The sequence below is a fragment of the Erythrolamprus reginae genome, chromosome 1, assembly GCF_031021105.1.
Source record: "Erythrolamprus reginae isolate rEryReg1 chromosome 1, rEryReg1.hap1, whole genome shotgun sequence".
NCBI lineage: Eukaryota > Metazoa > Chordata > Lepidosauria > Squamata > Dipsadidae > Erythrolamprus > Erythrolamprus reginae.
Window position 1 is genome coordinate 149,254,406 of NC_091950.1, and position 13,679 is coordinate 149,268,084.

Here is a 13,679-nt window from a genome sequence, read left to right on the forward strand (position 1 = left end):
AAACTTTCTGGCATTAATATACTGCCACAAGATACATTTCTCCAATTCTTTGCTTTTTCTTTTTTCTTTTTTTAAATTTTTTTATTAATTTTCATAAAAACAAACAAATACATACAAACAATAAACATAAAGTGGGGGTGTATTTCCCCCGCTTCTTATGAAAGTATACATTCAAATATAGAAAAAGAATACGTAATTAAATATATGTTAACTATTGTAGAAAAAAAGTTAATAAGTTTGAGTTAAAGTTTTACAAATCTTGAATTCGATGTAGATGTTAAATAGGATTAGTATAACATAGTTGCCAAAAAATACCTTTAATATAATCCTAATTACTATGATAAAATAATGTCAAACCATCAATCCAAACATTTAAGCTAATTTCAACTATTATACATCAAAGATCTTAATATATTGCTTATACTTGTGCATACACTACTATATCATAATCATCAAAAAGTACTTTTGAACTAGTATTAATATTGTTATCACCTAGGTAAAAACAAATACAAAAAAAATAACTAAAAATCAATCTATATGTCTTATTTTTTCTTATCTATCCATTTATAAACATTGTTCCATGTTTCATAAAATTTAGTATCTTCTTGATCGTTTAATCTTCTTGTCATCATGTCCATTTCAGCGCAATCTAATATTTTGGCTATAACCTCTTCTTCCTTGGGGATTTCCTCCCCTTTCCAATTTTGCGCATATATTATTCTAGCCGCGGTTAATATGTGTATAATTAAATAAAGAATTTCTTTCTTGTAGGTCTGATTTGTAACACCTAGTAAGTAAAATTCCGGGGTGTTATCTATATCTTGCTTTATTATTTCTTTTAATATTTTTTCAATCATCTTCCAATATGTTTTTGCTTTACCACATGTCCACCATTGATGGTAATAAGTTCCTATATCCTTCTTACATTTCCAGCATACTGGGGATGTTTTGGGAAACATTTTTGCTATCCTATTTGGTGGGAGATGCCATCTATAAAACATTTTAATTTGATTTTCTTTTAATGAAACTGATTTAGTCATTTTCCAATTATTAATCCCCACTTTCTCCCATGTATCTATGTCTATTTCCTTGCCAATATTTCTACACCATCTTATCATAGTGTCTTTTAAAGTCAACTCTATATTTTTATGAGCGATGAGTAGTTTATATATTTTCCCTATCATTTTTATTGAATTAGTGGTAATTAAAGTAGTTAAAGGATTCTTACTTTTATTAAAAATGTAAAGAGTTTTATCCTTCTGATATCTAGATCGGATCTGGGCGTAGTGCCACCAGTCTATTATTATCCCTTCTTCTTGTAGTTCAATTCTAGATTTAAGCTTCATCTGATCATTTAATAATTCTTTATATCTATGAGTTATTTTCTTGTCCTTTATAGACTTTGGATGCGTTATTGCTTCTAAAGGAGCTAGCCATTCTGGGATATTTAAAAAATGATTTTTCTTTATGTCTTTCCATACTTCTAATAAGTATTTCCTTAATGTATGCCTTTTAAAATATGAATGGTTTTTGTCCTTATCATACCATAAAAATGCATGCCATCCAAGCATTAAATCATGTCCTTCTAGGTTAAGTGTTCTTTTGTTATCTAGGATTATCCACTCTCTAAGCCATGTTAATGCAGCAGCCTGATAGTATAGTTTCCAATTTGGAAGGCCAAATCCTCCTCTTTCTTTAATATCTTCTAAGCAATTCATTTTTATCCTTGCTTTTTTCCCTTGCCATATGAATTTTTTAACTAGGTTTGTTAAAGTTTTAAAAAAAATTCCCCCTGGGTTTATTGGTATTACCTGAAAAAGAAATAAAACCTTGGGTAAAATATTCATCTTAATTGTTGCAATTCTTCCTAAAAAAGATATTTTCAAATTATTCCACATTGCTAAATCTTTTTTAATTTCTGCTAATAATTTTATATAGTTATCATTTTTTAATGTTATTGTTTTCGCTGTTAAATTTATTCCTAAATATTTTACTTTTTTTACAGTCTTTATTCCAGAAATACTTTCTAATTTAGTTTCTTGTGTTTTATTCATATTTTTGGTCAAGAAATGTGTTTTGCTTTTATTTATCTTTAAACCTGCTACGTTTCCGTATTGTTCAATGGTTTGCAGTAAAGTAGGAACTGTTGTTGTCGGTTCTTCAATTATGAACATTAGATCATCTGCAAAGGCCTGGAGTTTGTAGGTTTCGTCTCCTACAGTTAAACCTTTTATTTTAGGGTCCACTCTTATTTTAATTAATAAGGTTTCAAGAGTCATGATAAATAACAATGGTGATATAGGACAACCTTGACGAACTCCCTTGTTTATATCAAGTGTTGGTAATTGATTGTTATTCAGTATTATGTTCGTTGTTTGTTTTGAATATATAGTATCTATTAGGTTAACAAATTTTGGGCCAAATCTCATTTTATTTAATTGCATTTTTATGAATATCCAATTAACGTTGTCGAAGGCCTTTTGAGCATCTAGAAACATTAAAGATGCCGTCTTGTCTGGGTGTTGTTCATAGTACTCTAGTATATTTATTACAGTTCTAAGATTATTTTTAATTTGTCTCCCTGGAAGAAACCCATTTTGGTCTTGGTGTATTATTCCATTTATAACTCTTTTGAGTCTCTCTGCATAGATGGCAATAAATATCTTATAGTCTACATTTAATAATGATATAGGCCTATAGTTTTTAATTTTTTCTGGTTCTGTACCCTGTTTGTGTATTAAGGTTGTCAGTGATTCTGACCAAGATTTGGGGATTTTTCCCTCAAGTCTACATAAATTAAAGGTTTCTAACATGTGGTTTCTTATTGTTTCATTCTCTATCTTGTACCATTCTGCAGGTATGGCATCTGGGCCTGTGGCCTTATTACTTTTCTGTTTTTTAATTGTTGTTAGGAGTTCCTCCATTGTTATTGGTCCATCCATGGTGGCCTGTTGGTCTTCTGTTATTTGTGGTAAATTTGAAGCTTTTAAATAGTTAAAAACTTCATCTTCAGTAACATGATCTTTAGCATATAACTCTTTATAAAAATTATACACAATGTCTGCCTTACCTTCTGTATCATATTTTATTATACCGTCTTTATCTTCTAATTTTTGGATTAATTTTGATTGGCTCTGTTTTCTAAGTTTATACGCTAGCCATCTGCCGGGTTTATTTGCGTGTTCAAAATATTGTTGCTTTGCTCTTTTGATCTTTTCAGTTAGTTGGTTTTGTTCTATAACTCTAATTTTATGTTTAATTACATTTATTTCTGTCTTTAAATCTCTGTTCTTAATGTGTTGCTGCGATAAGGATTCTAATTGTTTTAGTTCATTTGTTAATTGTAAGTACTCTAATTTCTTTTCCTTATTATGTTTTGCTGTATAAGATATTGTTAAGCCTCTTATATACGCTTTAACTGTGTCCCATAAATTCTGTGGAGTAGTGTCTGATGTTTTATTAATTTCAAAAAATATTTTTAATTCCTTCTCAATCCAATCCTTATATTTCTTATCATTTAATATATATCTATTCATCCGCCAGTTGTTCTGTTTATTATTCATCGTCATATAGACCACTATTGGGTTGTGATCAGCCCATGTATTAACATCTATCTCAACCTCTCTTATTTGTTCTGCCACCGTTTTTGGCGCCCATAACATGTCAATTCTCGTCCAAATTTTGTGAGGGTTGGAGTAGAAGGTAAATTGCCTTTTGTGAGGGTGTCTTTCCCTCCAAATGTCACTTAGTAATAATTCCGCTTTCATTTTTTGGAAAGTACTAGGTAGCAAATTCCTTCTTGTTTTTTTACCTTTTTCCCTTTTTTTATTGCCTCCCCGTCCTGAATGGTCTAATTGTCTATTCGCGATAGCATTGAAGTCACCTATTATCAATACATTGTCGATAGCTAAGTCTATTATTATTTGATGTAAATTTTTATAAAATGTCATTTGATCTTCATTGGGAGCATAAATAGAAACAACCACTAGAGGTCTAGGTTCAATATCAACTTGTACAATCAGTATCCTACCCTCTTTATCCTTATATATTTGTTTGGAATTTATAGAATTCTTAACATACATCACTACACCTCTTTTTTTTTGGTCTGCTAATGCAGCGTACATTTTTCCAATTTTGGGATTCAACAGTAATTTTTGGTTATCTTTTTTAATATGAACTTCTTGTAATATTGCAATCTGAACATTTTGATTTCTAATTTTAGAAAAAATTTGCTTCCTTTTTCTTGGTTCGTTAAGTCCATTGACATTTACGGAAAAGATTTTTAAGTCTTTATTTGTTGTCATTTAATGGGTTTTTTTGGTTTCTCGCTGAGGTTGAACTCTTCTAGAACCTTGGTCCTGCTCTATTACTTGAGCAGTAGCTCCCAGATCTTCTTCTTGCTGAGTTGGTAATTTTTCCCCTGGTTGCTGTTGAGCTGGTTGTAGTTGGACCACTTGTTGCTTACTTGTGTGATCGGAGTGGCCGATGCCACTCTTTTCAAGAAAGTACATGGCTTGTTCTACGTTTTCCAGTTTGTACCTTGTAGAACGCCATGTCAGAGAAAGTCCTTGTGGAATAAGCCAACGGTAAGTGATATTTTCTTTGATCAAAATTTTCGTTAAAAAGTGATAAGCTCTTCTGTTTTCTCTGACACTTCTTGGAACTTGTTTTAGTATCTTTATGTCTACTCCATGTCGTTGGGGCTGGGAATTTCTTGAATAATGAAGTATCTCATCTCGCAACGCTTTTCTTGTAAACTTAATATGTATCTCTCTTGGGAGGTTGTGTCGACGGATATAGCTATTCGAGATTCTGTATACTTCATCGATTTCTTTCAGTAAAGCTGTAGGGTCCTCTTGGAGTATACCTCCAATAATTTCCGCCATAGTCATTTTTAAATCTTCATCTTTTTCCTCTTTTATATTCTGAAATCGAAGTCCGTACGAAGCTCGTTGCATCTCCAGCTGGATGATTGATTCATCATATCTTCTGTATCTTTCATCAGCTCTCCCTTCAAGGTAGTCCATTCTTTTCTCATTTTTATCAGATTGCTCTTCAACTTTTTTAACTCGGTCATCACTTTCTTGAAGTGTTTGTTGGATCTGCTTTATCTGGTCTTTCATCTCACCCATGTCAACTTTCATTTGGGCCATCTCCACTTTGAATTCTGCCAAGTCAGCTTTTATGGCTTCTCTTTGTTGTGTTGCCTCCTCCTTTATGGCTTCTCTTTGTTGTGTTGCCTCCTCCTTTATGGCCTCTCTTTGTTGAGTGGCGTCTTCTTGTGATTTAACCATGAAGTCCTTCAAAGTATTTAAAGTCTCATGTATAGTTGCAAGGTTAGACTGCATTGTTTTGTCTTTGTCTTTATCTTTGGTGGACATGGTTAACACCTGGTGCGAGGGGGAAGAATGCGGTGACACTTGTGGAGAGAGGGTAGTTGGTGTAGTTTGTTTTTTTGCTGTTTTAACAAGGGTTGAGGTATGGGACATTGTCAAATTAGAATCCACTATTTCAAATTTAAAATTGGTTTCAATTTATATATAGTGAAAAAGAAAAAAATTGCTATAAATTCCAAATCTGTTCAGTGTATTTTGTTAAAAAAAGAAATTCCCTTATAATATAACTATACCAATTCAATACCAATTCAATTAATAACAGAATTCAAAAAAAATATTATTATTCAATGCCACAGGAAGAGAGAACAGGTATTAACCTTTGCAAATAAGAGAGAGACAAGAAATAAAAGAAGGAAAGAAATATCAGCTATATATAGAAAACAGAAGGAAAAGCATTGGAGGGGAAACTTTGGGAGGAGGGAAGGAAGAGGAGAAAGGGAAAAAATAAAAGTTATTAAAGTTATTAAGGAAAAGTGAAAAGAGTTGTTCAAAGGGGAAAAAAAGGAGGGTAATATTTTAATTCAACTATTTAAAATAGAGCAGGAACCCAAGGGTTATTAACAATGCATATAGTTCAAGCTAAACTTCTTCTAATAATAAGAATGCACAAGGAATAGAAAAAAAGTCAAAGGAAAGTCAGGAAGAAAAAAATAATTATTCAAAGACACAATAGCAATATTATATACTTAAGTTCTTCTTATAGATCCTGTAATTTTGCTAGAAAGTAAAGATGAAGATCCAAGTCTCAGAGGGTGAAGTTGTATTTGATTTCAATTCAAGGTTCAAAGAGTAAGACAAATCAAAAGCTTGCTTGTATTCGGAATGAAGTCAGTTTATTTTCCAAGTTCAAGGCAGGAACAAAGAAACAAATCCCAAGATGGAGTCAAGTTAATTTCCGTGCAGCAGGGCAGATGTTAAACAAAAGAATTCTCAACAAATAATCCAACAGGAGTCAGCAGATAATCCAGAAAGGCTCAGCAAGTAATCCAAATAGGTTAATCCAATAGTAAGTAATCCAAAAAAGAAGTGATTTCAATCTCTTCTAGATTCCATTTAGTTCATAGTTATTAAATTATTTCATGTTGTGAAAAAGAGCAACAAGAGAGAAAAAAAAAAAAGGCAGCAAGACTGTGTTCCTCCGCTTCAAGATTTAAGCCCAGAACATTATGATTTTAACAGTCTATCAAAAACAAATTCTAAACATCACTAGTAATTTCCTTTAGCAGTTAAAATTTTCTAAATAGTCATGTCAAATTTAAGCTATTTTGTTAAACCATAAAGTCAAGAAATTATTTTATAGGTTCCAAAGTTCACGTTCAAGATGGAAAAGTAAAAGTAAAAAAAAATTAGATCCGGCTGTTATTTGCGGATGAATTCAAACAGGGAAAAACTTTCACTTTCGCCCAGAAGAAAAAAAGACTTTTACTTAAAACTTTCACGATCTTCTGCTTTTGAACACGAAACACAATGGAAATTTTTTACCTTAGGTCCTTTCTCTGCTATATTCTTTTTCAATCAAGATATTTTGTACTTTCACTTCTTGGATTTTTCCTTCTTCCCGCTGGGTGAGGGGAGAAAGCGCTGGCCGGTCCTCTTAAGCAAAGAGGAGCGGTTCTCCCGTCTCCGAAGCTGCGGGGCGAACCGCTGCCTCCGGAGTCCTGGCGATGGGTCCTCGGGCAGAGGAGAGCCCCCTGTTCATGGATCGGGCCATCCGGGCCCGATCCGATCGCAAATGCGACCTTCGGAGGGGGTAGAAGGGATCGCCTGGCAGAGCCCTGCCAGAAACGTCCCGCCGCGATCTCCTCCAAACCGGAAGTCCCAATTCTTTGCTTTTTCTATGGGTCAGGCACACAAGCACAGAAATAAATAGCAAACTGTGTATATCGTCTGTACTGTTTGCTATTTGCTGGGAAGCAGAGGCAGAATTTTTTTCCTTTGTTTTCCTCCCCCCAAAATTAAGGTATGTCTTATACTCCGAAAAATTCCATAACAAAAAAAAAGGTTTCTTTTTCAGGAAATATAAGATAGGCAAAGTGTAGCACATAACTAATGAATGTTACCAGACACTAAATCAAAAACTATATGGCCATGTGTGAGTTTGTGCACATGTGCCAATGAATAAAATAAAATAAAAGTGATCTGAACTAAGCAATCTCACAAAATAGAGAGCCCACTGAGTATATTCTAAATTTTCTATCTACATCCCACAGTTGTCTCATGGACAGTGGATCATGAGATTCTGAACAGTGGTGGACTCAAATTTTTTACTAACTATTCTGTGGGTGTGGCTTGGTGGGCGTGGCATGGCATGGTGGGTGTGGCTCCAGGGGAAAGTTACTGCTAAATCCCCATTTCCTCCTGATCGGCTGAGACAGAGAATAGATGGGGGCGGGGTCAGTCAGAGGTGATATTTACCGGTTCTCCAAACTAATCAAAATTTCTGCTACCTATTCTCCAGAACTGGTCAGAACCTGCTGAATTTCACCTCTGAGTTTGAAGACTCGGTACCACTGAGTTTATATCTTCAACAATTCTGATGCTCTCCAAAGAAAGCTTATGTACCATTTATTAGGATTTGGAGGGAAATCCAATATGAAGCAATAGAAAGGAGAATAGAGAATGGCAATGAGAAGACACATTTCATCCTTTTTTTGTTAATGCAAGGATGGGTGCAGAGCAGTTCAATTCAGCAACAGAGGAAGATGCATACCGCAGTTGCTATTACATGGACGATTTGTTGCAGTGTTTGGCATGAGCCTCATCTAACGGGCTTGCATTTACTATAAGCAGACAAGCTAAGAAAACAGAGGCTGTTTAATTATCGGTTAACCCTTTTATCACTCAATTTTACAACTGATTATGGTATTCAAAAAGTGCCAGGCTACAAATCCTGCTACTTTTATCCACCATGCTGACTGAGGAAGAGAAGATTAAACTGATGACTGACAGCGTCAGGTTGGCCTGAGTAATTGTATTCCAGAAAACAAAGCATTTGGGGCCACAACCAAATGGATAGTCCATTGGTGTATAAATAGAAAACAAATCGAAGTCTGAAGATAAACATTATAAGCAGAGACCAAGAGGGGCTAGAAATATATCTGTACTCTCAGCAGTGAATGATGGTGGCAATGTGACTTTGTGTTGCCTTCTTATGAACTAGCAAAGGAATCACTATTTTACATACTCTAGTTCAGGGGTGGGCAGCAGGCAGGACGGGGTTCCACTGGTGGAAATGAAGATGCGTGCGCAGCTCCAGCTGATCAGTGGCTGTCACTTCCTGGATTACTGGGCTCAGCTTGACTCTCCTTTTTCCCCCTGCTGCTACTGCTGCATCTGTGCTCCTTGCTTTTTTCCTCTTTCCTCCTTCCTGGCCTCAGACGAGCTTCCCTCTCTCCTGCCCGGCTTCCCTCCAGCCTCACGCAGCCACCTCCTTCCCGAGGTGCAAGCAGAAGGCGTGGGTGGAAGCGGCACTGGCAGCATTTATGCTTCTGGCAGCACCCGTTCACCTAGCTACTCAATTTGAGGCAGGGGGGTGACCCAGTAAGGAGAGCGCGGGAAATGGGAAGCAAACTGTCACCCCAGCGAGCAACACTGGTAAGGTTGTAAGTCGAGGACTTAACAGTTCACTTGAACGATGATGATCATTCAAGCCACTCCCACCTGGTCACATGGCTGGCAAACCACTCCTACCCAGTCACATGACCACTAAGCCACACCTACAAAATAAGCCACACCCACAGTGTGGCAGTAAAAATTTTGGCTGCCCATTACTGCCCTAGTTCCACCTATTCTCCACTTTGGCTCATAGAGATTTACCTGGAAGAGCTGGAAGGCACGGTCTTCATTCATATCCACGTTCATCATCCTGAGCAAGTGCTGGACCTCTTTGAAGTTCATCCGCCCATCGTTATCTTTATCAGCTTTTAAAAACCAGTCACAGATCCATGTGCAACCCAGGTGTGGATTAAGGAAAACAGACTCATAGGATCAGGTCAACAACGGGTCAACCTGCAAAACGGCCTCAGCCGAAGCTATTCTTTCTCATGCTTACTCCTGTATTGTTTCTTCGTTGCCATTCGTGGGAACGAGAGATGCGGGAAATTTAGGAATGTGGTGTCTCAGTTGCTAGTCTAAACATCTACCAGCCAGTGTGTGAACCAAGGCCCTGTGAATGGACAGCTGTTGGAGTTGAGCGAGAAACTGTGGCTGACTTGATTGACCCATGTGACTTAAAGAAACAGGGGTGAGTGGGAAAATCCTATTCTTTTAACTATCCCCGAAGCAGGAGCTATTTAGAGCTAGCTTCACCTTTCTAAGTGCCGATATGATGTACCCAATAAAGGGTTTCCTGAACCCAAACAAAGTGTCGGAGTTCTGCCTTCCCTTAGTTCATTACTCGGAACGATGACACCACATATATTTTTGTCCAAACAAAACACACTGGAGATGAGCATGCATTGATTTGACACCTTGTTATTTCAGAACTCATCATAACTCCGAGTCTTCAGAGAGGGGTGTTGTTGTTGTTGTTATTATTATTATTATTATTATTATTATTATTATTATTATTATTATTATTTTGTTTGTTGTTGTTGCTGTTGTTGTTGTTGTTATTGTTGTTGTTGTTATTATTATTAATTATTATGGGAAGTGATCAGGAACTGCAATGGAAGAGAAAATTCTTTTTGGCTGTTTGTTTCTTACATTTTATAAAGGGAGGAAAGTATTACATTTTAAACCAACAGTCACCAACTGGTGGTCTGGGGACCACCAGTGGTCCAAGTGAAAAATTTGGTGGTCTGCAGTAAAATTATTTTGTGTTTTTTTAAATAGCACTGAATCAAAGGATGGAAACCCCTGATTAAGTGCAATATACACTTAAACTACAGGCCCTGGGGCGGATATGTGCAATGAAAGTTTGTGTTGCTGCAGAAAGTCTCCCCCTTTGGGGTCTTTTTATATGGGTCAGAAGGGGACAGAACTTCCGACTATGGTCGAAATCCTTAGTGAGGTGCTTCTGCTGAGCCTCCAATTTGAACTGAGCCACCCATTTTGCCAACACTCTTGGTGGCTGCTTACGGTAACTCCTGCAACTGCTTCTTATTGGGGTCCTAAGCAGCCTGGGCGGGCAGGTGAGGAGTGGCTGGGAAGGGAGGGGCGAGTAGAGGCAGGCAAGGTGCCCATCGACATAAGTGACATCAAGTTGGTCATGCCCTCCCAGTCACATGACTACTCAGCCACGCCCACCACATCAGTCATTAGGCAGATCATATTAGTGGTCCGCGGGATTTATAATTATGAATTTAGTGGTCCCTGAAGTCTAAAAGATTGGGGGACCTCTGTTTTAAATTAAATCTTATATTTTAAATTAATAGCAAGGATAAATAAAGACATTTCCTTTAAATTGTCATTCTGGAATAAACATAGACATGTCAGTGTGTCTCTAGTATTAGACTCAAGCTGAGTCCCCCCCACTTTTTTGCAAAAAAAGCTCTGAAAAGAATGGCAGATAATTAAAAGTAAGGATATTGATCAAGCCTCTCTTTCTGATCCATGTTAATGACCATCTCTATGAGGCGCCTCAAACCTTGGATCCAACACTGAGCCTCCTCGGCAGAACTGGCAATGAGGTCTAGATTGCTACGCCGCCCATAGAAGACAACAGTGAAACAGCACTCGGCAGGGAACTCTTCAGCCAGACTTCGCAGCACCTCTGATTGATGTCCTTCACGCATCGTCTCCACATCACTTACAGAAACTTGAGAGGAGAATAAATAGAAAAGATAAGCCCTTACATAGAAGGTTATGTTTAAGTTATAAAAGCATTCCTTGCTTCTCTTTCTGGACTGAACATAAACACAAACACAAACAAAGGAATTGAAGTGATTGGGTGTTGTTGCTTTTTTAAAATTAGAGCCAAGAAAATAAAGTACAGTGTTCCCTCAATTTTCACGGGTTCGAACTTCGTGAATAGCCTATACCACGGTTTTTCAAAAAATATTAATTAAAAATTACTTTGTGATTTTTTTCCTATACCACGGTTTCCCCCCATCCGATGACGTCATATGTCATCACCAAACTAATAATTTTTGCAAATAAATAACAAAAAAATAATTATTGTTAATAAATAATTATGTTTATAAATATCAGGATCACTAAGTGTCTTATTCAATGGTGAGTACCAATAATAATAATAATAATAATAATAATAATAATAATAATAATAATAATTTCTAATACCAAATTACTATTGTACACTGTTTTTTTGTTGCTGTTAGCCGCCCCGAGTCTCCGGAGAGGGGCGGCATACAAATCCAATAAATAATTAATTAATTAATTAATAATGGTGAGTAAATGGTTGTTAAGGGAATGGGAAATGGTAATTTAGGGGTTTAAAGTGTTAAAGGAAGGCTTGTGATACTGTCCATAGCCAAAAATGGTGTATTTACTTCCGCATCTCTACTACGCGGAAATTCGACTTTTGCGGGCGGTCTCGGAACGCATCCCCCACAGAAATCGAGGGAACACTGTACTGTAAATGATATGAATAAAAATATATCCGGCATAATCCCAGAGCAGGATTCTCATTATTAGATGAATACAGTGGTGATAGTTGTTTTAACTACCAGTTCTGTGGGCGTGGTCTGGTGGGTGTGGTGTGGCTTCAGTGGTGGCAGTAGCCGGTGCGATCAGGTGCTCTACCCCGGTGTTGTGGTTAGCTCTGGCCCAGCTCCTGCCCCAAGGAATGTGCAGGTGGATGTGGGGGAAACATCCACGTGCCACAGGCCTGTTTTGCTCCCGATGGAATCTGCCGACGAAGCCTCCTCTGACCAAGGAAGCGTGAGTGATAGGGAAGAGGGGAGCTTGGCAGACAGCCCAGGAGGAGATCAATCATTTGTATCATCCCTGGATTCTGAACAAGAATTAATGACACATCCACGCATGCGTAGAGTGATGCATAGGAGACAACAACCGAAGGATTATAACAAGAGAAAATGAGGCCACCTGTGGTTGGGTGGGGCTGCTGTAATTAGTGCTACAGATAAAAGTGCAGCCTGGTGTTTTAGCCTCATGGCACTTTATCTGATTCATTGTTTCGTCAAGATCGTGGTTTTTGTGCTGTTCGAGATTGTGTGTGAACTCTCTGGACTTTAGAATTGGAGTCAATTTCCTAGTTATTGGGTGAGCAATTGAATTGCATTTAACCTGTGCCTTGTGTGTACCATTTGACATTTAAAAAGGGAGCTGTTTCTGGTTTTCTGTTTATAAAAACTTTTGGGTTTTCCTTTTATCGTGTGGTGTGTGTCTTCCTGGACTAATTACCCTGTAATTACGGGCGGTTGAGACACGCCGACAGAACACCTGGTAGGAAATTTTGGGAGGCACATGCACCTGCGCATCCCTGATATGCCCCCCTTGTGCGCCCGCATAAGATCTGGCTCCTGCGCATGTGCAGCAAGTAAAATCTCAATTGAGGACAGTTGCACAAGTGAGATTTCAGCGATTTTCAGCGATTTTTTTACTGCTGCGCATGCTCGGATGCAAAAATATCGGTGAAAATCGCCAAAATCTCACTCGCACGCACTTCCTCGGATGAGATTTCACTTGCACAGAACATAAATCACACACCAACAGGCACGCACATGCACTGGATGCATCCCCCCAACAGAGGGCGCACTGTAGCACCAAAGACTAACAGCCCTTCACTGTGTGGCTTGGTTGGCATGGCTTGGAAACTACAAAATCTCCATTCCCACCTGACTCCAGTGGAGGGATACTACAAAAGCACCATTCCCTCCCCACCCCGGAGGAAGGATATTGCAAAATCTCCATTCCCACCCAACTCTGGGGCCAGCAGAGGTGGTATTTGCCAGACCTCTGAACTACTCAAAATTTCTGCTACTGGTTCTCAAGAACCTGTCAGAACTTACTGAATTTTACCCCTGGCTGAAGAGAAGCTGACTGCACTCAGGATGCCACTTATTCAGCAGCAGCAAGCAGAGAAATGCCAATAAGGCAGTGGTGGGCTCCTATGGGTACCGTCTGGTACACAGCACCGGTAGCAAAATTTTGGTCAGGTACACAGTACTGGTAGCAACATTTTGAATTTTTTTCTTTTTTTCCCTTCTGGGCCCTTCTGGGCTCTGTTTTTTCTATCACAGTAAATGTGGTTGAATGTGTATAATTTTAGAAAAGCAGTGTGTGCGTGTGTGTAAATACACACTATATAGTAGATAATCAGGGGTGGGCTACTGCCCAGACCGGGGGGGGACGCAGTGGAGT

The 13,679-nt window shown here is 37.8% G+C and overlaps 1 protein-coding gene across 1 annotated transcript in view; it reads right to left on the reverse strand.

The window, feature by feature from the left end:
* PLCD4 (phospholipase C delta 4) overlaps positions 1-13,679 on the reverse strand; it is a 58,272-nt gene that overhangs the window by 21,984 nt on the left and 22,609 nt on the right. Inside the window, exons 5-6 of the mRNA XM_070736717.1 lie at positions 10,926-11,154; positions 9,213-9,342 (exon numbers count right to left, since the gene is read on the reverse strand). Coding sequence (XP_070592818.1) covers positions 9,213-9,342; positions 10,926-11,154 — 359 coding nt within the window. The remainder of the gene's footprint in view (positions 1-9,212; positions 9,343-10,925; positions 11,155-13,679) is intronic.